Raw genomic sequence first — 27,258 nt, 5'->3', positions numbered from 1 at the left:
GCGCACCGATCATAAGATAGTTTGTGATATATCTCCCACAGAAAACGTTTAAACAACATATTAACAGTCAATAAATAAAATTATCTAGTTTGGCCATACAATCCACGAATAGGTAGGACATAATCAGTAACAGGATTAGAGCGACGAATGTATGGAAGTAAGGCAATGCCTCGGGTATTTATACCTAGCCTTGCTTGATGATTTATGTTGAGAGCAGTGGTGGTGTAAGTTTTACCGTATTTTATCTGTACATTTCCCTGGCTGTATGATAGTATATTGTAATACGTAATGCTGTATTGTGTTGAAAGACACACTGCTCACTAGGTGTATACATTTTAATATTGTAGATCTGAGGATGGTCATTACTGACTGAAACAGGTCATCGTCAAAAGTATTGATATTGTCTCCAGAATGAGATTTTCACTCTGCAGCGGAGTGTACGCTGATATGAAACTTCCTGTCAGGTTAAAACTGTGTGTCGGACCGAGACTCGAACTCGGGAACTTTGCCTATCGAGGGCAAGTGCTCTACCAACTACCCGTCCTCACAGCTTTACTTCCGCCAGTACCTCGTCTCCTACCTTCCAAACCTTACAGAAGCTCTCCTTCGAAGGAACTTTGGCAGATATTATTGTTGACATTTTGTTCAGTATGATGGGGCTCTCTAGATGAATTTATCTGAATAAAAACAAAGTTAAAATTGTTTCTTTGTTACCTTTGCGCTCTTTCACGCCCAACGGACAATCGTTCATTTCATGCCGTGTACCGTTCTAGTTTGAGATGTGAAACCGATAGCGTGATTATTCCCATATTTATTAGTCAACGTTTCTTAACGTTTCTGTGGTAACTTGTCTGGTTGGCGGAGTTTTTAACATTTTTTCTATCAAACTTCCAGGAACCAAATGCTGCTGCACTTTTATTGATTTAGAAAACATCTCACTAAGATCAGCAGCCTTATCTAAATTTTGGTCTACTAATTGCCTGTTGTAACTCAGGCTCAAGCACTAGATTTCATATTTATGCAACATCAGGTTCTTTTTAGTCTTCACGTAAGGAGCTGTACTTGCGTAGGGATCGCTGGAAGAAGGGGTGAGCTTGTTTTCGCAAATCCTTGTTCTAAATGTGAGGAGACCGTGTGACGTTTCTGCTGCTTCCATGTGGCACAAGGCAAGGGCCACGAGAACAAGGTGAAGAACATCAGCATACAGCCATTTTTCATCGCTACATACGTGAGTGGAGTGAGACTTGGAATGGAAAATAGAGATACAAAGTACCCTCCGCAACGTACTGCACACAGGCTTGCGAAGTGTATATACATATGCGTTTATGCATCGCGGTGTCTCTAGAGTTATGAGTCATGAATCACGTAACATTACGTCAGTGGATAAATTGTTACATAGCAAAGGTTGCTCATACCAGTTTTTCAATGCGTACGATTGTCATTATCAATGTTATCTACGTCTCTCTGCAAGAAAAGAAAATATCTGAGTAGAAGATAGTGTAATAAAGATAGACAATAAGGAAATCAATCATCCGTCTAAAATAGACGTTCCGAAGTTCTAATAGTCTATTTGCAATTGGGTCCACGTCCACCATAAATTGTTCGAAATATAGTTGGTTTCATGTCTTTAATTGTGAAGTCCGGCCAAGTCCTTACGTTTTTACTGCTGTTTGATTTTACGAGTGCTTGGATTCTAATCAAAGTATGATCGTTTTGATGAGTTACAGTAGAAAATATTCTGTCAGTGTCTAACGGCGGAACATGCGCGGTAATGAAAGCAAAACAAAGCTACGTTTTATCTCTCCAATTGCAGGCATTGCGGCAGAATGTATTAATTCAGACATACGGAAGTATTACCGCCTTACACTTTCCATAACATTGATGAACAGAGGTTACGAGAGAAGGACAGGTGTGAGAGTCGAAAATACTCTCCAGAAACTTGCGGAAGAAGCAGGAAGAGCTAAGCGGAAGACTGTCGTCCTTCCTCACTCCTGAAGCGCATGCTTAGTTACGCAACATCCGTTTGGCATCGAGGACGCTGCGAGGATGGCACTCGCACCGGCACCTTAACAGAATAGCTGAGTCAACAGTCATGGTCGAAGCACAGCTGATAGTGCATCCGAGCTAACAACAAGGCGGAAGCGACACGTTCGTTCGCATTACTATCATGATTAAAATCTAGAATATCCTTCAGACTGAAAGTAACTTTTTGGAGACAAATATGTAACTTTCTTTATTCACACATAAAATTCGTTAAAATATTTTAGTTTATTCACTATACACAGATTTACTAAGGATAAATGTATTGGATACCCCAATTTATTCGAGCATGAGTAAGGCAGAGACAAAAGTGATACAGAAAGGCAGAAAAAGGAATCGCAAGAATGCAGAACATTGAAGATATACGAGGTACGCGAATGAAGAAGTGAAAGTTCTGCCGTCTCGAAATAAAATAACTCGAGAGGGAAGAAGCAGAGATGGGTCGAGCAGGGAAGAAATATGAAACTTGAGCTCTTCCCAGCGAATCGAATGTCCAGATTACTCGGGGGGAGGGGGAATGCAGTCGTGCAGCGTCCTCGACGGCTGCCTTTTGTTGTTCCGACGAGTGAACACCTTCTCATCTCCGAGGCACAACTGAAGCAAGAGATCGCTGTGCATCGCAATTTGAACCATCAATGGGCCTGGGCTGCACCAGCCGTGGACACAAAAAACGGCTTATAGAGAAATACGACACCGTAAACGTCACCACGCGACCGAAGATAACCCAGGCGATACCGCTAATGGAGTATTAGCGAACAACGTGTTAGCAAGTGTTGCTGACTCTGTCCCTGTGTTACTACAGCAGGGTGAGAGCATAAACTCAAGCATAATTCAAGCAAAAACCTCCGTCGCTTTGTATTAAGTCACTTGCTAGTTTGACGTCGACAGCTTCCTTGCCAAGCGTATCTCAGTAATTGGATGCGCACGCCAGAATTTCTGTACAGTCGGCCGCCAGGGCGTTACTCGACTGCATTTCCGTACGTTATCAGAACAAGGTGCAAACGGTTCAAATGGCTCTGAGCACTATGGGACTTAACATCTGAGGTCATCAGTCACCTAGAACTTAGAACTACTTAAATCTAACTAACCTAAGGACATCACACACATCCATGCCCGAGGCAGGATTCGAACCTGCGACCGTAGCGGTCGCGCGGTTCCAGACTGTAGCGCCTAGAACCGCTCGGCTACTTCAGCGGGCGAAGAAATGTGCAAAAGTACGGTGCAGGGGCAGAAAAATTTTCTCCAATGTCCAATAATCTCAATCTTCTTTTAACAATTTTTACAGAGGTCAAGGGATGATGTGTCTGAAACGCGCCCTACATTAGAGTCCAACATTTTATGGAAATTCAGTGTAGACGTCATAAGAACAAACTGGAATTAATCGATAAAAAAAACAGTGATCCGACATTATACTTCATACTGGAAAGAGTAGTAGAGATGAAAAAGTATTGTGCTAGATTAGAGTGTGCGGAATGTTACGTTCAAGATAGTGGATATAGAAGCTGTGTAGAAGTTTTTAAAGATTACTACGAGACAGAAAATGTGACCGAATGTGCTTTCTTAATGAAATTAAGACGACATACTAGCCTCTATTATTTACTTGATTTGTTTTAAAGAAGTAGAACAGTTACTTGTTTCTTATACCAAAGGAAGGAAACGCAGATTTTTTAACATCCCGTCGACGTTAAGATCATTTAAGACGTAGCGCTAGTCCAGTTGGACAAGCTGGGGACGATACCGTCCGTGGCCTGTTCAAAGGAAGCACCGTGGCCCTCGCCTTGCCACACAAAACCCTAATAGGGATCTGGAGAGCACTCCTACGAAAACCGAGGCCATTGCTTTAATCAGTTTTTATTTCCATCAGTCGAAATTATATTAACGCACGGCTCTTTCTTCATGAAAATAAATATTTCAAATGATAATGGTTGGTTGCAGTCGTTTTTAATTAGAAGTCATTCCTTTTAACCGTAATTGCAATGAATTAAAATGACAGCACGACCGTATCGTCCTCAGCAGCTTTTGGGGTTGTAACGTTCTTTAAGTAAATGAAATAATGAACTTCACGATTACGTTGATTGAATGTCTGATCTATGGAATGGGTACTGAACTCGAATTGTCGTGTTGCTTGTTGTAAGTGCAAGTGATGTGCTTCATCTTGTGTTATTGTTAGCAAAAACTTTGCAAGAATTGATTGGGCAATGCAACTCCCAGTACCAATAAATAAATACTGTCTCTGCAAAGTACATTCAGCCCCTTAGGCACTGAATCATCTGGCCCCATTCGAAACTGATAACTTTGGTCTCTGTGCACATAACAAATAAATTAAACAGTCTTAGCTCTGAAGCAGCAATGAAGTAACGCGATATATTCTGGTCTCTCATGAAAAGCAAAAAAATATGCTAGCTACAGGCTCAGCAGTGTGCAATGCTGGCCATAATACTACTTGAAATGCACATGAAATTTTTTTGGCCGATAAACGAGAACATTTAAGAAAGTCCAACGTCTTTAAAAAATATGTGACTTGGACAAGGAGGCGGTTCTGATTATGGTGAATTACTAACACTCACTTTTATTGCAAAATTATATTGCATGTTAAGTTTGGCTTTTCGTAAACATCTGACAATTAAAGTTACATTACTCACGAATGATTCATAAACAATGAGATTTAAACAGAAATATAATCTAACCTCATTAATCCAACATAAATGAAAATCATGAAATTACACATAGCTCTGTTAACAAATCTTAAAAATATTACAAAGTGATATATGTAACTAGCCTTTTTATCAAACCGGTTTACGTACATTCTGGGGGGTTGCATGAAGATTTCTGCTTCCATGTTCAACAATATTGACATACCTACATTAATCTAACACTTGGTGGCTTCACACAGCGCGCCACAGAGACTGCCCGCTCCATCGCCTTTCCCTCCAGGCGCTCTCTTACTCCAACAAAGCAGTGTCTTTTGCTCTGCAGTCGCGCACAGTCATCGACCCGAATTATCGAGCATATCAGAGGCATTCATCGTTTATAGTACACTAGTTTCATTTTCATTTATTAATATCCGTATATTATTCTGGTGCCACATACAAGTGTGCCCAGTACGCTCCTTTCAGGGTTGCACAGGAGGTTCCCGCCACCGCCTACGAGGCTCACCGTCCCGCGTGAACAGGCAGCCGCAGAGCAGGGCGAGAACACGATGGCTCAGCTCCGCGCACGGCAGACAGTGGCTGGACACTCGCCCACGAGACACGGTGAGGGAGGGACACACTCCACAGCGTGGACGACGCTCCGCAGGCTACCATCTGGAACGGGAAGATCCAAGCAGGGCTCGAGTCAGTGGGTTTCCGCAATGAGATGGCGTGAATTCTGTGAATAACAACGAACTCCTAGTCATATCCTCCAGTGCCATCTGTCCAAAACGTATTGAACTGTAGATAGGTCGTAGCCACCCCAAGCGCCTTGGATGTAGTGAAGCCTTGGATACATATAATGTGATGAGCAAAGTTCTTATGAGACTGGGAAAGAAGACAATGAAAATGGTAGATGAGCTTTTCTGTTTGAGTTGGAAAACAACTGGAAGTAGTAAAAATTAAAGAGTAAAACATAGTACAGAGAAAGTACAGATGGGATAAGGAAGGAATAGTTTTCCTGAGAAAGAGATGCTGACATCGAACGCAACGTATACGTTAGGCAGTATTTCCTGAAGTTAATTATTTGGAGTGTAGGGAAGTGGAACGATGTCGATAAAGAGTAAAGACGAGAATAGGAGGTTTGATGAGTGATGCTAAAAAAGAATGATGAAGATATGATGCGTAGATCGAATAGCTAATGAGGAGACGATGAACTGAATTGCGGATAAAAGATGTTAAAAACACAAGTTGACTGAAAGAAGAGGTATGTTGACGTAACTGATCTTGCGACCAAATGGAGGAAGGTGTTTGAGGTGAAAATAATAAAAAGGGCACAAGTCTTCAATACAATAGCCTCACCCAGATCCCAACGAATCTATAATGCAATAGTTAAACAGAAATGGATGACTTTCACAGGATTGCTGCGTCAAATCCGTTTTCAGAATGTTAACTGCAACAGCTGATACACAGTCCCGTCACATTAATGTGATCACCGCCTATGTTCGATGTCAACATGCGATAACGACTCACATACGGCAGGTGGAGGCAATATCAGTGTAGGGTGTATGAAGCGTGTTCGGGGGACGTGGCAAACTGTGCAGTCGTTGCCGTAATGCAGAAACGGAGCGGTTTACCTAGCTTCCAAAAGGGCGTGGTGATTGGCTTTCGGCCGCCCGGTGGACGCGTTTCCGAAACGCTTGCCGCTGTGCTTAAAGGACACCGTGCATGGCAAAAAGGCGCTCTACATAACCGCCGCCGAGGCAACTGTTGTGCACCACGGGCCGTAGAAGACAGGGGTGAGGGACGACGTCGGAGTTTACGGGCGAATAGACGAGCAATTGTTGAGAAACTGACTGCCGAGGTGAACCAGTGGACAACAAACAGTGCCTCCTCAACTACCGGTCAACGAACGTTGCTGCGTGGGGCCTCCACAGCAGGCGCTCGGTTCGTGTACCCACTCACGCAGACTGCTGTTCGTCGGGGACAAAGACTGGAATTCACACGCCAGTACTGCTACTGGACGTCCACTGAACGGAGACGGGTGGGCTCTTCAGATGAATCACGTGTTATGCTCCATCGGGCAAGTGGCCAGGACGTGTATGACACGGAACATCTGCAAGCAAACTCCATGCAACAATCTTCGGAGGGGTGCAGGCCAGGTGATGGAACGGTAAGGTCTGGAGAATTTTTCGTGGCACTCCTCGGGTGATCTCGTCACTGTGGAAAGTACAATGGATCAACACAAGTACGTTTCTGTCCTCGGGACCACGTCCACTCCAACAAGCAGTTTGTTCTTCCTCGGCACGATGGCATCTACCGGCAGGAGAATGCAACAGCTCGCAGTGTACGTGCGTGGTTCGAAGAGCATCAGGATGAGTTTACCACAGCCCCCGGCAACCAAACTACCCGGACTTAACTCCAATCGAGAATCTGTGGGACCCCCTGGATGAGGCTGTTCGCACCGTGGATCCACGACCGATAAGTTTAGCGGAGCTGGCCACAGCACTGAAGTCGGCACGGCTGCACATACCTTACGGTACCTTCCAGACCCTCACTGGCTTTCTTCCTGAATGTCCGCAGTACAAAAGATGTTTATCCTGGCTTTTGACAGGTGGTTACATTGTGAAGGGACGTAATTCCTTTCCTGTCCACGGCCGCGCCACTTGTATTATTGAACAGATGGCAGAGTTTCAGTGGATGACGTCGGCGTGTTGTGTTGTGTTGTGACAGGCGCGGAGTCGGCGCTGAGCGTGGAGGAGCAGATGCGGCTGCTGCTGGAGGAGGGGACGAAGGCGCCCGCCAGGTCGACGGGGCCGCTGCAGCTGCCGCCCTGGTACGACGCCGACCTCTACCGCCAGTGAGTACGCTCTCCTCTCCTCTGCACCACACTACTCAGGCTGTCCCAGGAGGAATGGTCCGTGTTCAGGGACATGACATCAACCTCTGACAATGCATTCCCTAAGGGCTACGAGCAGTTATTCATCTTCGATTCTGTGAAACAAACCTCTTCTACTAAAAACTCTTTCCTTTCCATATTTTGGGGGCGGCAGTGTGGACCAAAAGATGAAAGGAATGTCTGATAAATATGGGCTCTAAAATGCATGCCTTAAGAGCTACGATCATTTTCCCAGCGATAGAGATGAACAAGTGCTAATAGCTCTTAAAGTACGCATATTGGAGCCCATGTTTACTGCATTGTTTTGCTTCGAATAATCGGTTATATCCCTGAATGCTGGCCATTCCTCCTGGGACGTCCTGTATCGTCTACATCTCTATTCTGCAATCAACTGCGCGGTCTATATATTGTACAGAGATTAAACTGATAGGACAGTCACGGGAAGGGTAGTCCCATTTAAAGACGCACCGTGTATGATGCTCGAATGTTGCCGCTAGATGCAACGTATGACGCCAGTGTAGACACTGCATCTGATGCAGTGAACACGCATCACCTTGCTAGTTAACCAACTTTGAATGTCGGATTGTAAACAGTACATGACGTATGAGCGACAGCATACTGGAGAACGCACAAAAGATCAACAGGGTCTAACGCCGATCTCTAGTAGCGCAGAGGCATTGCATCCACGTCGTACGGGCCCGGGTTTGATTCCCTGCTGGGTCGGAGATTTTCTCCGCTCGGGGACTGGGTGTTCTGTTGTCTTCAACATCATTTCATCCGCATCCGGCGCGCAGGTCGCCCAATGTGGCGTCGAATGTAATAAGACCTGCACCACGGCGGTCCGACCTGCGCCGCAGGGGGCCTCCCGGCCAATGACGCCGAACGCTCATTTCCATTTCCATTGCATCCACGAACTAAACTTGAGACCACGGACGAATCCTACGCCGCCTCCGCAGAGCCATACGGAGCGGCCGACGGACTACTGTGGCTCAGATTATATGGGGCCTGTTCTTTCGGACATGGCCGAAACAACAGAAACTAAACATTCATATAATTGATTCACCTCGGTGGGCAACGAACCCACCACCTTCATTGCGGATGCACAATGACACCCGACCCCTGCAGGGATCTCACAGTAGCGACCACGGAGAATGTGGGCGGGGACTGCGGAAAGATGGCTCTCGGTGGCAGTGTGGGCCGGCCGACGGGCGTAGCGGGTCAGTCCGCGCAACTGCGGTCCACTGCGTCCGCGTGGCACAGTGGTTAACGCAAGTGACGAGTAAGCAGCAGTTCCCAGATTCGAATCCGGCCCCTGCACACATTTACACTCGTCTCCCTTGATTCCGCATAAATTCCTGACGCAGCTGACATCAACAGCTCCTTCCTTTTCTTTTCCTTTCTCCCCCCTCCACCTTCAGCTCACACAGTCTGAGTCGTACTGTTCCCGAACTGAATGGTGGGATCTGGAATCCGTCTCTAGCACGAGTATACGGAGACGAACGCACCGCACCGTCTTCAGCAACTGACGACCGACTCGTGACGTTTTGGGAACGTTGGCGGCACGTAGCACGGTCCGTTGAATGCCCGTTTCAGTTGCACGGGTGCAAGGGCGTGGCGTACGCCACATAAAGCTGCGGATCCCGTGTGCCAGCACGCTAGTGTCCAGACGAGACGTAGCTCGCTTATGGTCTGGGCTGGGTACACACGGTCGCAGTTGGTCCCCACTTTCACGCCCCTGCGACATATCGCAGGTTTACGTCACGAAAACATTCTCGCAGACCATCTGCTACCTTTCCTGGTATTACATTACCCTGAGCGAAATGTCATGTTTGAGCACTTCAACGCGACACGTCACCACTTTTTGGCTGTACGCAGACTGCTTGAGGAATACTTAGTTGAATTTACTATCACCGATTAGCCCCACAGAACACCCGATCTTGACCCAATCGAGCATAGGATGCACGATCTCAGTCCCCCCGTACCCTCCACGCACGCCAAATCTCAGTCAGGGTAATATAATGCGAGGAAAGGAAACAGATCGTTTGCGAGAATGTATACATGGCATGCGCCTGCCGACTGTCGCAGCAGCCTGAAAATGGGGACGAACTGCGATCCTGTGTACCCAGCCCAGACCACGTCTCGCGCCGTCCGGTGTGGCCGTGCGGTTCTAGGCGTTTCAGTCCGGAACCGCGTGACCGCTACGGTCGCAGGTTCGAATCCTGCCTCGGGCATGGATGTGTGTGATGTCCTTAGGTTAGTCAGGTTTAAGTAGTTCTAAGTTCTAGGTGACTGATGACCAAAGATGTTAAGTCGCATAGTGCTCAGAGCCATTTGAACCACGTCTCGCCTGCACACTAGCGCGTTGGCTCGCGCGATCCGTAGAGTCGTGTGGCACACACCACGCTCCCACGCATCCGTACGATTGAAACCGGCATTCAACGGAAAGTGCTACACGCTGCTAAGGTTCCCAAATAGACATGAGTCGGTCGTCAGTTGCGGAAGCCTGTGCGGAGCGTTTGTCTCCGTACAGTCGTATTAGAGACTATTACTACCTTCCTATGGATATGAAAGTGCTGCCGCCTGCGGACATTATACAAAAAATCCCGCTCTTTTCAAATATTCGGAAGCTTCAAGAAAAGTCAGTCTTTCTTGAGCAGCCCTCAGCAGTGTGGTTCGAGTAGGTGAACGACCATCCAGATTTAGGTGTTACGCTGTCTACCTACATTATTGAAAACAAATTTTGGGACGGTTCTTTCATGCCTCGTTGAGCTAGTAGTTCCTAGCGACCTCCGACTGGACGCCACAACCGTTCTACTTTCATTCTGATTAAACTTTGCAATTATACGTTGTCAACAAATGATCTAAACCAATCGAGGAGTGCTAAGCGTATTTCTGCATACGAGAAACATGATATCTGACTAGATGTAACCTCTTCAATGTTCTTTGAGAATTTAAGTACGAATTCCGTGATGGTGCTATCATTCAGACTTTTTGCAGACGATTTCTCCATCATAACTTCAAATCCCCCAGTACAAATTCTATTCTTCTCGTGTTCCTGTTTGCAATTGAACTTCGTTGCTGACGACGGATGAATATCTGCGCATCGCAGGCTGGTTAGAAACTGATACACGAGTGGAAGCTGTGTGCGCCACCTGTCTGTGAATCTTGGGAACTGTGTTACGTGTGTGTTACTGTATTTTCACTGTTTGTCTATCATACTCTGTGACACCCAAAGTGGCTACCAGTCGAGCAGTTGCCTACACGAGCGTGCGAGACCACCCGGGAATCGCACTCACACTGGCCGGTGTGCCAGGCGCAGCCGCCATTCTGCCGCGCGGATTCGATTCTGGTCTTGCTCACTTCCTGTCTCACAATGCTATACGAACAGGTGTGAAGTCGTCTACAAAACGGGTCTCAAGACTCTCTAACACAAAAACTAGTTCTCCCCCACAAAATAACTTCAGCTTGGGAATAGGAACGCAGCTTTAATGCACTTCATAAGCTGCCGAGTCACACTATTGTCGCCACCTTCAGCTGACGTACGTACCTGTTGGTTATAATTAAAGTGCTGGTGTTCCGACAGCTACAATGCAGGCTGTACACATCACAAGAAGTTGAAATATCGTAGGTATGTTCATTAATCGGCGCGCACAGGGTGTATGCAAAAAAATAATAGTCCCATTTTCTGCCAGCATGGGAAAACATGGCGCTGTCAGTAGTCAGACTTTGAAATGTGTGCTATTTTGACGTCAATATTCTGTTTCTCACTTGGTAATGTGTGCTGATTTCTTTTGTCAAGTGACTATTGGTGTAAAGAATTAACAAGTTTGACGTTATTCGTACAAAACGCAATGGCTATTAATAAAGACCGTGCACTTCTGGTAAAGATGTTTTACCAGAACGGCAGCAAAAGCAGCGCTACACTGCGGGAATATCACCGACAGGAACAACTGCAAAGAGGGACCGTGTCAACAAATGGGCTGAAGGATATGATCAAGAAATTTGAAGAAGCAGGTGAATTAGGTGGTGCAGCAGGGAGAGGGAAGCGGCCCATGCGGTCCATTCCCGAGGCAGTTGTTGAAGAGGTTGCTGCACCTGAAGCCGACCGTGCAGCACACGCCTCAGGTTGTGCACCCAGTGCTCCCACGGGTCAGCAGTTCAGAAGATTTTGCGGCGCATTTTACACTGGTATTCCTACAGGATTCAGAACGTGCGTCAGATGAAGCCTCAAGACAGTCTACAACGCCGTGACTTTACCCCTCGCCTTCTGGCACGCATGGAAATGGATGGCATGCGGCCGGGAAATATTCTTTGGATGGACGAGGCGTATTTTACTCTGCACGGTGCCGTGAATGCACAGAACTGTGGCATATGGAGTTCTACTCCTCAATATGTTGTCCACGAACATCCACTACACTCAGTTCAGGTGTGGTGTGGTTTCACAAGCTCCTCAATTGTCGGTCCATTTTTCTTCGAGCAGATGAAACCTCGCGCACCTTTTATAAGGAACTACTTGTGCAACACGTGATTCCAGCTTCGCAAGAACACAACTGTGTCCACATCACTATTTTCATGCAAGATGGAGCGACACCACATGTCGCATGCCGGGTGAAAGATTTGTTTTGAGAAACATTCGGTAACGACGGCATACCCTCTAGGTAATTTCAAGATGCGTGGCCTCCCAGACACCCTGACCTAAATCCATGTGACTTCTGGTTGTGGAGATATTTGAAAGATCGAGTCTATCAGAGATGTATATGGACTCTTCCTTATCTCAAGGATAACATGTGACGACATAGCTCTGTAATTACGTCAGGTGTGCTGCGAGATACTGTCGACAATCCCGTGTCACCGATGCAGCATGTTGCTGAGTCGGGGGACCATACTGAACATATGTTTTAACTTGTGACTGTATCCTAATAAATGTAGCAGCACCACAGCTATCATGTTTCTGATCGTTCCTGCCATTTTCCTATACCACACCACGTTCTGACTGCTTACAACGTCGTTTTTCACCTGGTGGAAGACAGTGGAACTATTATTTTTTTAGCATACTCCGTGGGCGCAGCGGTCGATGGACGTTTCACTATCCTGTGATGTATGCAGCCTGCACTGCAGCGCTGGCAACACCCTCAGTTTAATTATAACCACCTGCTATTAGCATTGCCTGCTTATTGCTGGCAAGGGTAGAAGGAAGGGTTCATCCTAGTTTCGAGACACAACATTCACCTGTATTCAAGCTGAACGCAGCTTCCGAAACGACGAATTCTGCAAATTGTTCTCATATATCTCTGATGAAGCAGGGTCGTGAGTGGTATAGTGATAGCGTGATTAATCGTCTTGGAATCTGCAGGGCTCCACGTGACATTAATGTATAAGGTCGAGGCAAACCACGAGGCAACGGTTAAAGAAGGGGGAGGGGGCATACGGAATCACAAAGACTCCCCTCCACACTTATTCGGGTTTTCTGTTGGCTTCATGGCTTCATCATTTACCCAGATCAGATCCCGACATTTTCCAGTGCCCAGCTGAAAACCACATCTTTGCGTCGGTTTCGGATCCGCTGTAAGGCATCATTTCTCCTACCGGATTCACGTGTTGTGCAGAGCTCAGGGCAGTGAGAGCGTCAAAGCAAATGAGAAACTTTCTATTGCCTTAGCTTCTTACCTGCCCCTGTGTCTTCTGGACTCTCTCTGTATCTCGACAACATATTAGTTGTTCTGGAAGGCAAAGTAGGAAGATCCTATTAGGAAAAACAACTGTACAACCGAGTCTGTTCCGCTGCGTAGATCCTTACATTTAAGTGACAATAAAGTCTTTGTACGATGTTAGCGCTGAAAAACATGAACTTTTAAAAATATGGTCTCGAGCTCAAAGTTTCCTGCAGTCTGCTGAGCTTAAACTCACTTTGGGTCTTCATCCCCGGCTCCTTACCCTGAGGTCCATTACTTCGAGCTGCATAAGTCATTCTTCACCCCAGATCTCGAATGACTTGGTCGTATGTGACCGATTCCAGAATATACCTACGAAGTTTGACGGCCCATCCCTCTAAATGCCAGTGACTTGGGTAATGTTAATGTTTACAGGGCCTGTCTTGCTGTATTCGCACTGGTAGTTCGCCATCAGCTGCACAAAGACGAAAAACTGGACCGATCCATTGGCTCCTGTTGGTAGCCTCATGTCCTCGTGGCGGACAGTATACAGCATCTTGAGGTAGGGACTCATGCTGATCAGTAAACAACGCTGTCATAATCCAGTCGGGATCGGACGAATGCTCTATACAACTGCAGTAGAAAGGCAGGTTTCGTGTCGAATATTAGGCTTACAAATCATTCACATTCCTTAAAATTTAAAACACCGTCTTCCACTTTGATCTCTGATAGCCTAAGGCTGAGTCGCCAATGGCTGAAATTTATAAAAATGACCGTGATGAGGACCTAAAATTAACTTTTTAGCACAATGAGTCAGTGAGCAGCTGGCCGTTGCAATCAGAAAGGAAAGTCAGCATGACTTTCCAAGAGATGGCGTTACTGTTGTCTCGAGTGCGTTGCAGAAGTTTCGCTGGGAAGCCCTTACACATCCTCCCACAGTCTCAATCTCTCCCCATATTTCATATATTTGGACTCCTGAAGAAAGACATTCGTGCCTGCCTATTTGCTTTAGACCAAGAGATGCGTGCCTGGATATAACCATGGTTGTGTAGCCAACCACAAACATTTTTTCGTGAAGGTATCGGGCCTTTTGTCACACAGTCGGATAAGTGTATTAACAATTATGGTGATTACTCTGGAAATAATAAACAGTAAGTTATACGTACTTTTTATCATCCCTGTTCCCAGAACTCCTGAAGATGGACGTTGACTGTGGGTATTGCATCACAGACACAGTCCCTTTCACTTAGCCCGTCCAAAGATGTAAACAACCATGCATGAGCAGCGCCTATTAGACAGAGGGGGTCCGACAGCCGATCAGTTCCAGTCATTCCACCACGAAGGAGATACACGGCGTGTGTCGTCTGTAGTTCGACCATGCCTTTTTTTTTTTTTTTTTTTTTTTTTGGTCATCAATCTACTGACTGTTTGATGCGGCCCGCCACGAATTCCTTTCCTGTGCTAACCTCTTCATCTCAGAGTAGCACTTGCAACCTACGTCCTCAATTATTTGCTTGACGTATTCCAATCTCTGTCTTCCTATACAGCTCCCTCTAGTACCATGGAAGTCATTCCCTCATGTCTTAGCAGATGTCCTGTCATCCTGTCCCTTCTCATTATCAGTGTTTTCCACATATTCCTTTCCTCTCAGATTCTGCGTAGAACCTCCTCATTCCTTACCTTATCAGTCCACCTAATTTTCAACATTCGTCTATAGCACCACATCTCAAATGCTTCGATTCTCTTCTGTTCCGGTTTTCCCACAGTCCATGTTTCACTACCATACAATGCTGTACTCCAGACGTACATCCTCAGAAATTTTTCCTCAAATTAAGGGTCAAAAATGGTTCAAATGGCTCTGAGCACTATGGGACTCAACTGCTGAGGTCATAAGGCCCCTAGAACTAAGAACTACTTAAACCTAACTAACCTAAGGACATCACACACATCCATGCCCGAGGCAGGATTCGAACCTGCGACCGTAGCGGTCCCGCGGTTCCAGACTGATGCGCCAATAACCGCACGGCCACTCCGGCCGGCTCAAATTAAGGCCGGTATTTGATATTAGTAGACTTCTCTTGGCCAGAAATGCCTTTTTTGCCATAGCGAGTCTGCTTTTGATGTCCTCCTTGCTCCGTCCGTTATTGGTTATTTTACTGCCTAGGTAGCAGAATTCCTTAACTTCAGTGACTTCGTGACCATCAATCCTGATGTTAAGTTTCTCGCTGTTCTCATTTCTACTACTTCTCATTACCTTCGTCTTTCTCCGATTTACTCTCAAACCGTGCTGTGTACTCATTAGACTGTTCATTCCGTTCAGCAGATCATTTAATTCTTCTTCACTTTCACTCAGGATAGCAACGTCATCAGCGAATCGTATCATTGATATCCTTTCACCTTGTATTTTAATTCCACTCCTGAACCTTTCTTTTATTTCCATCATTGCTTCCTCGATGTACAGATTGAAGAGTAGGGGTGAAAGGCTACAGCCTTGTCTTTCACCCTTCTTAATACGAGCACTTCGTTCTTGATCGTCCACTCTTATTATTCCCTCTTGGTTGTTGTACATATTGTATATGACCCGTCTCTCCCTATAGCTTACCCCTACTTTTTTCAGAATCTCGAACAGCTTGCACCATTTTATATTGTCGAACGCTTTTTCCAGGTCGACAAACCCTATGAAAGTGTCTTGATTTTTCTTTAGCCTTGCTTCCATTATTAGCCGTAATGTCAGAATTGCCTCTCTCGTCCCTTTACTTTTCCTAAAGCCAAACTGATCGTCACCTAGCGCATTCTCAATTTTCTTTTCCATTCTTCTGTATATTATTCTTGTAAGCAGCTTCGATGCATGAGCTGTTAAGCTGATTGTGCGATAATTCTCGCACTTGTCAGCTCTTGCCGTCTTCGGAATTGTGTGGATGATGCTTTTCCGAAAGTCAGATGGTATGTCGCCAGACTCATATATTCTACACACCAACGTGAATAGTCGTTTTGTTGCCACTTCCCCCAATGATTTTAGAAATTCTGATGGAATGTTATCAATCCCTTCTGCCTTATTTGACCGTAAGTCCTCCAAAGCTCTTTTAAATTCCGATTCTAATACTGGATCCCCTATCTCTTCTAAATCGACTCCTGTTTCTTCTTCTATCACATCAGACAAATCTTCACCCTCATAGAGGCTTTCAATGTATTCTTTCCACCTATCTGCTCTCTCGTCTGCATTTAACAGTGGAATTCCCGTTGCACTCTTAATGTTACCACCGTTGCTTTTAATGTCACCAAAGGTTGTTTTGACTTTCCTGTATGCTGAGTCTGTCCTTCCGACAATCATATCTTCTTCGATGTCTTCACATTTTTCCTGCAGCCATTTCTTCTTAGCTTCCCTGCACTTCCTATTTATTTCATTCCTCAGCGACTTGTATTTCTGTATTCCTGATTTTTCCGGAACATGTTTGTACTTCCTCCTTTCATCAATCAACTGAAGTATTTCTTCTGTTACCCATGGTTTCTTCGCAGCTACCTTCTTTGTACCTATGTTTTCCTTCCCAACTTCTGTGATGGCCTTTTTTAGAGATGTCCATTCCTCTTCAACTGTACTGCCTACTGCGCTATTCCTTATTGCTGTATCTATAGCGTTAGAGAACTTCAAACGTATCTTGTCATTCCTTAGTGCTTCCGTATCCCACTTCTTTGCGTATTGCTTCTTCCTGACTAATGTCTTGAACTTCAGCCTACTCTTCATCATTACTATATTGTGATCTGAGCCTATATCTGCTCCTGGGTACGCCTTACAATCCAGTATCTGATTTCGGAATCTCTGTCTGACCATGATGTAATCTAATCGAAATCTTCCCGTATCTCCCGGCCTTTTCCAAGTATACCTCCTCCTCTTGTGATTCTTGAACAGGGTATTCGCTATTACTAGCTGAAACTTGTTACAGAACTCAATTAGTCTTTCTCCTCTTTCATTCCTTGTCCCAAGCCCATATTCTCCTGTAACCTTTTCTTCTACTCCTTCCCCTACAACTGCATTCCAGTCGCCCATGACTATTAGATTTTCGTCCCCCTTTACATACTGCATTACCCTTTCAATATCCTCATACACTTTCTCTATCTGTTCATATTCAGCTTGCGACGTCGGCATGTATACCTGAACTATCGTTGTCGGTGTTGGTCTGCTGTCGATTCTGATTAGAACAACCCGGTCACTGAACTGTTCACAGTAACACACCCTCTGCCCTACCTTCCTATTCATAACGAATCCTACACCTGTTATACCATTTTCTGCTGCTGTTGATATTACCCGATACTCATCTGACCAGAAATCCTTGTCTTCCTTCCACTTCACTTCGCTGACCCCTACTATATCTAGATTGAGCCTTTGCATTTCCCTTTTCAGATTTTCTAGTTTCCCTATCACGTTCAAGGTTCTGACATTCCACGCCCCGACTTGTAGAACGTTATCCTTTCGTTGATTGTTCAATCTTTTTCTCATGGTAACCTCCCTCTTGGCAGTCCCCTCCCGGAGATCCGAATGGGGGACTATTCCGGAATCTTTTGCCAATGGAGAGATCATCGTGACACTTCTTCAAATACAGGCCACATGCCCTGTGGATACACGTTACGTGTCTTTAATGCAGTGGTTTCCATTGCCTTCTGCATCCTCATGTCGTTGATCATTGCTGATTCTTCCGCCTTTAGGGGCAATTTCCCACCCCTAGGACAAGAGAGTGCCCTGAACCTCTATCCGCTCCTCCGCCCTCTTTGACAAGGCCGTTGGCAGAATGAGGCTGACTTCTTATTCCGGAAGTCTTCGTCCGCCAATGCTGATTATTTATCAAAATTTAGGCAGTGGCGGAGATCGAACCCGGGACCGAAGACGTTTTTGATTATGAATCAAAGACGCTACCCCTAGACCAAGGCACCATGCCTAAACAGTTAATACCGCAGTTCGATCGCGTCCACATTTTACTTTGTGCCAGGAAGGGCTCTCAACAGGGGAAGGCGTCTCGGAGTGAACCAAAGCGATGTTGTTCGGACATGGAGGAGATACAGAGAAACAGGAACTGTCGATCACATGCCTCGCTCAGGCCGCCCAAGGGCTACTACTGTAGTGGATGACCGCTGCCTACAGATTACGGCTCGGAGAAACCGTGACAGTAACGCCACCAAGTTGAATAATGGTTTTCGTGCAGCCACAGGATGTCGTGTTACGACTAAAACTGTGCGCAATAGGCTATTTCACTGCATGATGTGCAGCTTCACTCCCGACGTCCATGGCGAGGTCCATCTTTGCAACCACGTGACCATGCAGCGCGGTACAGATGGGCCCAACAACATACCGAATGGACCGCTCAGGATTGGCATCACGTTCTCTTCACTGATGAATGTTGCATATACCTTCAACCAGACAATCGTTGGAGACGTGTTTGGAGGCTACCCGGTCAGGGTGAACGCCTTAGACACACTGTCCAGCGAGTGCAGCAAGTTCTATGCTGTTTTGGGGTGGCATTATGTGGGGCCGACGTACGCCGCTGGTGGTCATGGAAAGCGCCGTAACGGCTGTGCGATTCGTGAATGCCATCCTCCGATCGATAGTGCGCCCATATCGGCAGCATATTGGCGAGTCATTCGTCTTCGTGGACGACAATTCGCGCCCCCATCGTGCACATCTTGTGAATGACTTTCTTCAGGATAACGACATCGCTCGGCTAGAGTGGTCAGCTTATTCTGCATAAATGAACCCTATCGAACATGCCTGGGATAGACTGAAAAGGGCTATTTATAGAAGACGTGGCCCACCAACCACTCTGAGGGATCTACGCCGAATCGCCGTTGAGGAGTGGGACAATCTGGACCAACAGTGTCTTGATGAACTTGTGGATAGTATGCCACGACGAATACAGGCATGCATCAATGCAAGAGGACGTGCTACTGGGTATTGGAGGTACCGCTGTGTACAGCAATCTGGACCACCACCTCTGAAGGTCTCGCTGTATGGTAGTACAACATGCAATGTGTGCTTTTCATGAGCATTAAAAAGGGTGGAAATGATGTGTATGTTGATGTCTATTCCAATTTTCTGTACTGGTTCCGTAACTCTCGGAAGCGAGGTGACGCAAAACTTTTTTTGATGTGTGTATTTCGTGCACTTTTAAGACGGGAACCGAACTTCCACTGTCCGCGCTGGGTGCAGAAGAGGTAACTTCGGTTGCCTATTTTGAGGTGCACGAAATACTCCCCAGGCCATTTTATTTCGATCCAGTAGTTGGTATCGTTTTGTAGGACGATTCAGAGACGTTTTGCATCTTAAACCAGAGCTCCAGTGATAACTGTACACCAATAGATCTAGTTTGCAAGGCGAGGCACTGGCGCCTCAGAGGACGTTGTGCGCGTTTGCAGGGGCCAGAGGTTCTTCGCGGCCAACTACTGCGCCATGTTCGTGGCGAAGCTGACGGGCCTGCTGGTGCTGCTGGCGGTGCCGAGCGTGCTGCGCGTGCTGGTGCACACGCGCCGCTCCGCCACGCCCATCTCGTCGTTCAAGCGCTACCTCTCCACCGTGTCGCACATGCTCGAGTGGTACAGCGCCAACGCCGACGGCGACCTCGCCGACCCCAGCTCCAGGTAAGCGCACCGCAGCCGGCGCGAGCGGTGTCCGGGGACGATGGGGGAGTACTGGCCTGGAAATGACGAAGTGGAAGCATGCAAATGAAAATGACAACTTGTAAACGTACTTTTGACCTCAAAACTTTCCGTCGGCCTTGTGTCTTTGAAGGTTCCGTGCCATCACACAATGCCCCACGCGTCCACGGAGAGAATCCACACACCGTTAGCGACGTGTGACGTGTGAGAGGAATTACCAGTCGTATTGTTCACAAGATTTACTCGGAAACTTTTACTGTCGATCCCGAATCAATCCTCTGCACCGCTGCACTATTAAATCAGTTTAAAAAATGTCTGTGTTAGTGCTTTTGGGATCCGTACCATAGATTTTTCGAGAAAACGTCGGGACATAGTCGTAAAAAGTGTTTCGCATTGAAATGTAACTTAATTATCAATCCGTTTAATACAATGGTTACACTGAGTATATAACGGTTACAGAATAGATAAATCCCAAGTTTCAACTACCGCTGGTAGCTTTCAGCGACTTTTCGTTTCCTTTTCGACGTCGCTGTAGCTCTCGCGTTCGGTCGGCCCTGGACTTTTTAGGTTTTTGAAATCTTTTCGACGCCAGTTTTCCTCTGGCTTGCGTTTCTTGTTATTCCGAGCACATTTATGAACCGTGTGAGACGACATTTTTCACTATCTTGTCATTTGATACCGACTTTCACTTAATTCCGGCGAAAATTTTTATTGTCGCACATTGGATGCTAGCAGTGTTTCGCAAGCTCTTTCATAATGACATCTAAATCAGTGTCCTACCTAAACGCGCTTCCACGCTACACCAGTTTACGTCCATGCACTTAACACTGGTACGCCGATGTCACAGGCAAAACAAATACTGAGCAACAAACAGGAACAGACATCATCCGTCCTTTGTGAGCTTAACCACAGTTTACGCATTGTTAGTGTCGTAATAATTAGCGATACAAATCTGACCACGTTTTACCGTACGAGAAAGTTCGACCGATGAGCAAATGGACAGTTTCATGAAAAAAATTTGTCATCGTCGTTCTGACCCGCGAGCCAGAGTTAAAATTTCCTCTACCCCTATGCCATTAACAAATGGCCTGGAACAATCCAGTTACCTTCAGAGAGACTCTCACACCCGACCAGTAGACTGACAAACGAACACGGAAATCGGCCATGAATCCACCTCCAGCTGGTTTTCCAAATAACTCTCGCCAACAGCCTCCCCCAAAACAACTATAGCACACTACTGCAAAATCAGCAACGAACGAAAATGCGAAAGTCCAAATTTCCGATGGAACAAATGGAATTTATTGCCTTCAGTGACACACCTAGGTAAGTGCTCCTCGTTCACCTGCAGCCAACTAATGGCTCTACACCCCGCTGTGCGCCCTCTCCCACTCACCGCGTGCACGAGCTCTGAACTGCGACACTGTTGTAGGAAACCGGCGAACTACGTGTAACTCCGCGCTCGCCCACGGGAACGTGTTTGCGAATCCTTTCAGAGCCTCCCGTGCCCACTGAACGTCCTCAAAACATCAGCTCCGCCCCGCAGAGTCTGCGACTCCTCCCCCACACTCACGAGCGCTGCCCACCTGCCCCTCCACTTCGCGAATCGTCAGCTGTTTCAAAACTCAGGCCTTTCAGCCAGTCAGCCAGAGCAGCATTTTCTTTTGCCGTGTCCCAATGACGCTAGTAAAAGAGGCTTCATGCGAGAGCTTTTCAGAATTTCATTCCCAATAGATTCTGCAATACATTTACATGTATTAGTTATAAGTTTTTCTAATTCTGCAAAAAAAAAGATATCAAATGGATGTAAACAAATAGAGCCCGCCTCCACGTGGCGCGACACGCGCAACGGTGTGAGTGGGGACGGGACCCGGGGTGGTGTTACTTTCAGTCACACCGGACCCCGGACTCGGTCACAGCGGCTAAGTGGCAACATACGACCCACCATAAGAAATTAGACGTTGGGTCATAAAAAAAATAAGCAGCTAGTGAAAAAAAAATACATTTACCATTATGAGACATTCATTTCCCGATAAGCCGGCACTGTAGGCCCCAACCACAACCCTCTTAGGAGGACTGTGCGAAGACCGACCCACCGTCTCCTGGTCGGACAGAGGCCTCTCTCCAGACACTGGTTATCGGCTGTGGTGTCCGCAGTAGGCATCACGCCGAGCCCGCAACTGCGGCCAGGAATGATTTCTTACACACGGTTCTAAATCTGCAATAATTCTTCCTCCATCTTCTGTATAGATACAATTGAGTCGCCTAGATGCAAAACTGTCCATGTCCTCCATAACCAGTTTTGAGAAAAAGTGCAAAAACTGTTTTCACTGGGTAAATACAAACTGCCCTACACTGTATGTTGTATACATAAGTATGGATTAGTACAAAACCATTTGGGCTATTGAAAAAAAAAAAAAGTCAGGAACTCAATGCATGTAAGATATAAGGAAAATAAAAATGGACTTGGACTGTTTTGCATCTGACTTTGCAGATGGCCACTTTTGCATGCAACTGAAATGGACATGTACAGTTTTCAACCTGACTAGTTGTACATCAGGAGAGGATATGGGATGAACATAAAACTGTGTATTCAGTTTTAATTTCTTTTAATATTTAAGATACATGGTGTAACAACTGACAAACTGCAATCCACTTAATACATCATATCTGGAACAATGTCTTCATCTTCTCCTGCTAGGCATTCTGATTCAACTGATGCCCCTGACCCGCTGGAACCTAGTAATGTCATGTACCACGACAGGGATTCACGTTCCCTCCAGGACTCACCACAGTGTTTCTCGAGGAGTTTTGAAACATCCTCCAGTTTCTTTTCATTAATAGGAACAACCGTGTCCGTAATGCAGCTCGGGTTTATGTGTCCTAAGTGTTTCCCACGTTTGCATACGGACACTGGTAGGTTGATTTCAGAATTATAATTAGGCATACCAGTATCGATTTAAGTGTCAGGAAGTCATTTCTGAAAGTATTCGTATGGAGTGTAGCCATGTATGGAAGTGAAACATGGATGATAAATAGTTTGGACAAGAAGAGAATAGAAGCTTTCGAAATGTGGTGCTACAGAAGAATGCTGAAGATTAGATGGGTAGATCACATAACTAATGAGGAAGTATTGAATAGGATTGGGGAGAAGAGAAGTTTGTGGCACAACTTGACCAGAAGAAGGGATCGGTTGATAGGACATGTTCTGAGGCATCAAGGGATCACCAATTTAGTATTGGAGGGCAGCGGGGAGGGTAAAAATCGTAGAGGGAGACCAAGAGATGAATACACTAAGCAGATTCAGAAGGATGTAGGTTGCAGTAGGTACTGGGAGATGAAAAAGCTTGCACAGGATAGAGTAGCATGGAGAGCTGCATCAAACCAGTCTCAGGACTGAAGACCACAACAACAACAAACAACAATTAGGCATAATTTTATAGCATTCTGGGAATGTGTATAACTTTCAGAATAAACAGCTGTAAGAGACCACACAAGTACAATGTTTACATGCTTATGGTAGCCATCTTGCATTACAGTCACATGACCCCAGCCTTCAATGCGATTTGTCAAAAGGGACAAGGCAAGTTTTGCACCCAACTTACTGATGGACATGGACAGTTTTGAATTTAACCACACTTTTCGTGAGCTGTTTTCCATAGGACATGGAGAGCTTTGAGCATAAATAGCATTTCAAGCATGTGTAAAATGTCATGCTCTACAATCCAGAGTTGCCAACTCAATTTTTTTAAAAAGTGGACATGGACAGTTTTGCATTTAAGCGACTCAATTGTTGCACAGTGTTTCGCCGTGACCACCACTTGGTCAGTCGGCGCCAAACGAGGTGGCTGAGGCAGTGGTGAAGCACTGGAGTCGTATTTGAGAGGAGTGCAGTTCAGATCGCCGACTGTCCGTTTCAGTTTAGAGTTTCACAATATCGCAGAGGGAAAATGCTGGGAAAAGTCCTTCGCAAAACGTGCAATTAATTTTCTTCCCTGGCACGAGCTTGTGCCTCGTATCCAATGACCTCCTCCTCGATGGTATATAAAACCTTAATCTTCTTTCCTTTTTGCGATCAACACAGGTATTGTTAGGGCAATGTCACAGGGAGCGAGAATTCTTGGCAAGGGATCCCTTACAAACCAGATAGGTGTGTCGTACCTAAGATTTTTCACATCTCTGGATTCATACTATTTATTGTGTTATGGGGAAAAAGTGAACCACCACCAGCGATAGTGTTCGGTGCCGCCAACGCACGTTATGAGCATACTGACAGGTTAGCGATTCATTTGTCAGAGTCATCAGAGGTCAGCTGGCATGCAGGAGGCCTGTATTTCCACCCTCTGTTTTGTCTATGCGGGCAGTAACTGCACTGTCTTCGAACGTGAACAGTATTTGCAACATTCGTTCTACGGTACAATCATGCCCCACTGACAAGTACATTGTTGTAACTGCGACCGGAACGGCTGCGGGGTCGCCGTGAGCGAAAGCGCGGCGGGACCGAACGGGGGTGGCCCGCGAACGAACAAGACGGACACCCACAACGACAGACGGCTGAGCAAGACACCGAGAACAACAACACGCAAGAAGCAACGGGGTCACAAGCGAAAACCTCACGAACTCAACAACGTCCACTCGTACACGGAAATGAGCAAAGTAAACACGCTGTCTGTAAGCGAGATATCGAGAGACTCACGCGAATATTAGAGTGCATCGCTGAGTGAGAGGCAGGCGCTTAAATACATGATAACGTACGTCTGTATTGGCCGCTGGGACCACGCGCTCCACAGTGGCGCCCTCACATTATACGCGGGCCAGGAGCGCGCGCAGCCACGACTTTGGGCGCGGCGGCTGCAGAGACCTCTAGCGGTAATAGAGGTCCGTGCCCGTCTGGCGCGGATTCGAAACCCGCGGCGCTCGCTACCAGACACATACTCCCGTGGAACAGCTTCAGGCACCTGAGCGCGGTTGATCTGTGGGCCTGTGGAAAAGTGGATGGACATTTTGATGGATTGCTTCACATGATGGGTGCAAATTATCGGTGGTGTGTCGCTGCTATCAACAGTGGTATGTGGAACACTCCCACACCCGTAGACCAGGTTCCGGACGTTTGCATAGTACAGGCGCACGTCAAGGTCGACGCACTGTGCAAGCGGCGGTAGCCGACAGAACATCATTCAGACAAGAAATACGGGTACACGTTGCGTCATTGGGGGTATTTGGGAACGTCTGCTTTCAGCAGGATTAGCGGGATTAAGATCATGGGTGCCTCTTGCCAAGCTACCACTGACACCACTACACTGCCAAGCATTGCTACTCTGGTGTCGTGAAAGAGTCGACTGCACAACGAAATGGCGCTCTGTTGCTTTCAGTGATGAGAATAGATTCTGTCTGTATGCCAGTGATGGTCGTACACGTTTACAGCGTAGCCCTGGCGAACTGACTACTCCAGAGTGCATTCGCCCATGACACATAGATCCCATTTCAGGCTTCATGATATGAGGGCTCGGCAGCTACAACTCGCCGTCACATGTGGTGTTTCTGCAGCGTAAAGTAACCATTTCTCGGTACATCGCACAGGCTATTATCCCTGTGGCACTGCCGTATCTTGACGAGGAGGTGACGTGCTTTTTCAGCTGGACACTGAACGCCCACATACTGCTGCTGCGACGCAATGTGCTCTTCGTGGTGTACAACAACCTCCCTGACAAGCAAATCTCTCGCCAGCTGAACAGGCATGGGACACGGTGAAGTGGGAACTTACTCGTTCTCCAGGGCCTGCAAGAACCACTGCCGAACTGTAACAAAAGATGCAAGCTGCGTGGGACAATCTGTCGCAGATACCATTCGGCACCTTTACGATAGTTTGCATGCGAGAATAGACTCCAGCGCTGCCTCCAGACGAGGATGCACTGTGTATTGACGCGGTTGTTTCGTCATCATTTACTGTGGCGTGTGTGTCCCTTTGGTCTGAATTTGCTATAGAATTCTCCTACAATGGCTACTTGTCACCTCACTTGTCAATAAAATTGCCCTGTCCTTAAAGGTGTTTTATTTAATGAATTAACTGATAGGGAGAACGCCCTCCTCTTCCAGTGCGCCTATCAGGTAACCTCTACAGCGAGTGCTCACGAACAGGCGTGCAGAGTCGGCTCTCCATCACGTTTTGAATCACATATGTGCATAAATACCAAGTGTGCTTTCTTTCAAGAGTTTTGGGAGTGTGTCTCTCGGAAATACAACGTATTATCGTTCACTTAAGCGAGGAGGAGTGAGATACACTTTCTTTTTTACCGGTACAATGAACCACATGACCACGAACTTTTGATGTACGGATCTTATTGTTGACACTCACAATTAATGCGATAAGTATAACTTTCTGAGGAAGGGCGCTAATTGCCCCGAATCTGTAAAGAAATTAAATTCCTTTTACGCAAATGGTTACTTTTTTCTTTATAAGCAGCTACAATTACTGAGGATAGATAAAATACTAAAAACAAAAACTACTCTAAGTAATAATTGTTGTTTTTTGTACTCAATAGAATGTCCTTCATCATAATCAAAGTCCGCCACCGCAGCAGTGTGGACAGCGCACGGGCTTCTCATGCCGAGGGGCCAGGGTTCGATTCCCGGCTTGGTTGGATGGTTCAAAATGGTTCAAATGGCTCTGAGCACTATGGGACTTAACTTCTAAGGTCATCAGTCCCCTAGAACTTAGAACTACTTAAACCTAACTAACCTAAGGACATCACACACATCCATGACCGAGGCAGGATTCGAACCTGCGACCGTAGCGGTCACGCGGTTCCAGACTGTAGCGCCTAGAAACGCACGGCCACCCCGGCCGGCGCTTGGTTGGAGATTTTCTCCTCTCAAGGACTCGGCGCCTGTGTCGTCGTCATCATTTCATGCTCATCGACGCGCAAGTCGTCGAAGTGGTGTCACTTCAAAATACTTGAACCAGGCGTTCAAGTCTACCCGCCAGCAGGCCCTCACCACACGACATTTCATTTTATCATAATCAAAGGCAAGAGTTTCGTGCTATTATTGATAGGTGCGAAAGTTGTTTCCAAACAACAGAAATATCAGATTTCCTGGCAGGTTAAAACGGCGTGCCGGACCGAGCGTCGAATTTGAGACCTTTGCCTTGTGGGGGCAAGTACTCTACCGGTTTAGCTACCCAGACACGACTGACAAATTCTCCTTACGGCTTTACTTTCCCCAGTAACTTGTTTGGAAGGGAGGGGACGAGGTACTGGCGGAAGTAAAGCCGTGAGGAGTGATCGGCAGTCGTGCTTGTGCAACTTACTCGATAGAGCAATTGCCTGCGCAAGACAAAGGTCCCGAGTTCGAGTCTTGGTGTGCCACTCAGTTTCAACGTATCATGAAGTTTGATGTG

General features: G+C 46.5%; 1 protein-coding gene across 1 annotated transcript in view; it reads left to right on the top strand.

The window, feature by feature from the left end:
* The window catches only part of LOC124620351, a 152,667-nt gene that overhangs the window by 107,957 nt on the left and 17,452 nt on the right, over positions 1–27,258 (top strand). The window contains exons 2-3 of the mRNA XM_047147027.1: positions 7,404–7,530; positions 19,623–19,844. Coding sequence (XP_047002983.1) covers positions 7,404–7,530; positions 19,623–19,844 — 349 coding nt within the window. The remainder of the gene's footprint in view (positions 1–7,403; positions 7,531–19,622; positions 19,845–27,258) is intronic.

This window comes from Schistocerca americana, chromosome 1, assembly GCF_021461395.2.
Source record: "Schistocerca americana isolate TAMUIC-IGC-003095 chromosome 1, iqSchAmer2.1, whole genome shotgun sequence".
NCBI classification, from domain to species: Eukaryota; Metazoa; Arthropoda; class Insecta; order Orthoptera; family Acrididae; genus Schistocerca; species Schistocerca americana.
The sequence above is the reverse complement of the archived record's forward strand: the minus strand, read 5'-3'. Positions and strand labels throughout refer to the sequence as shown.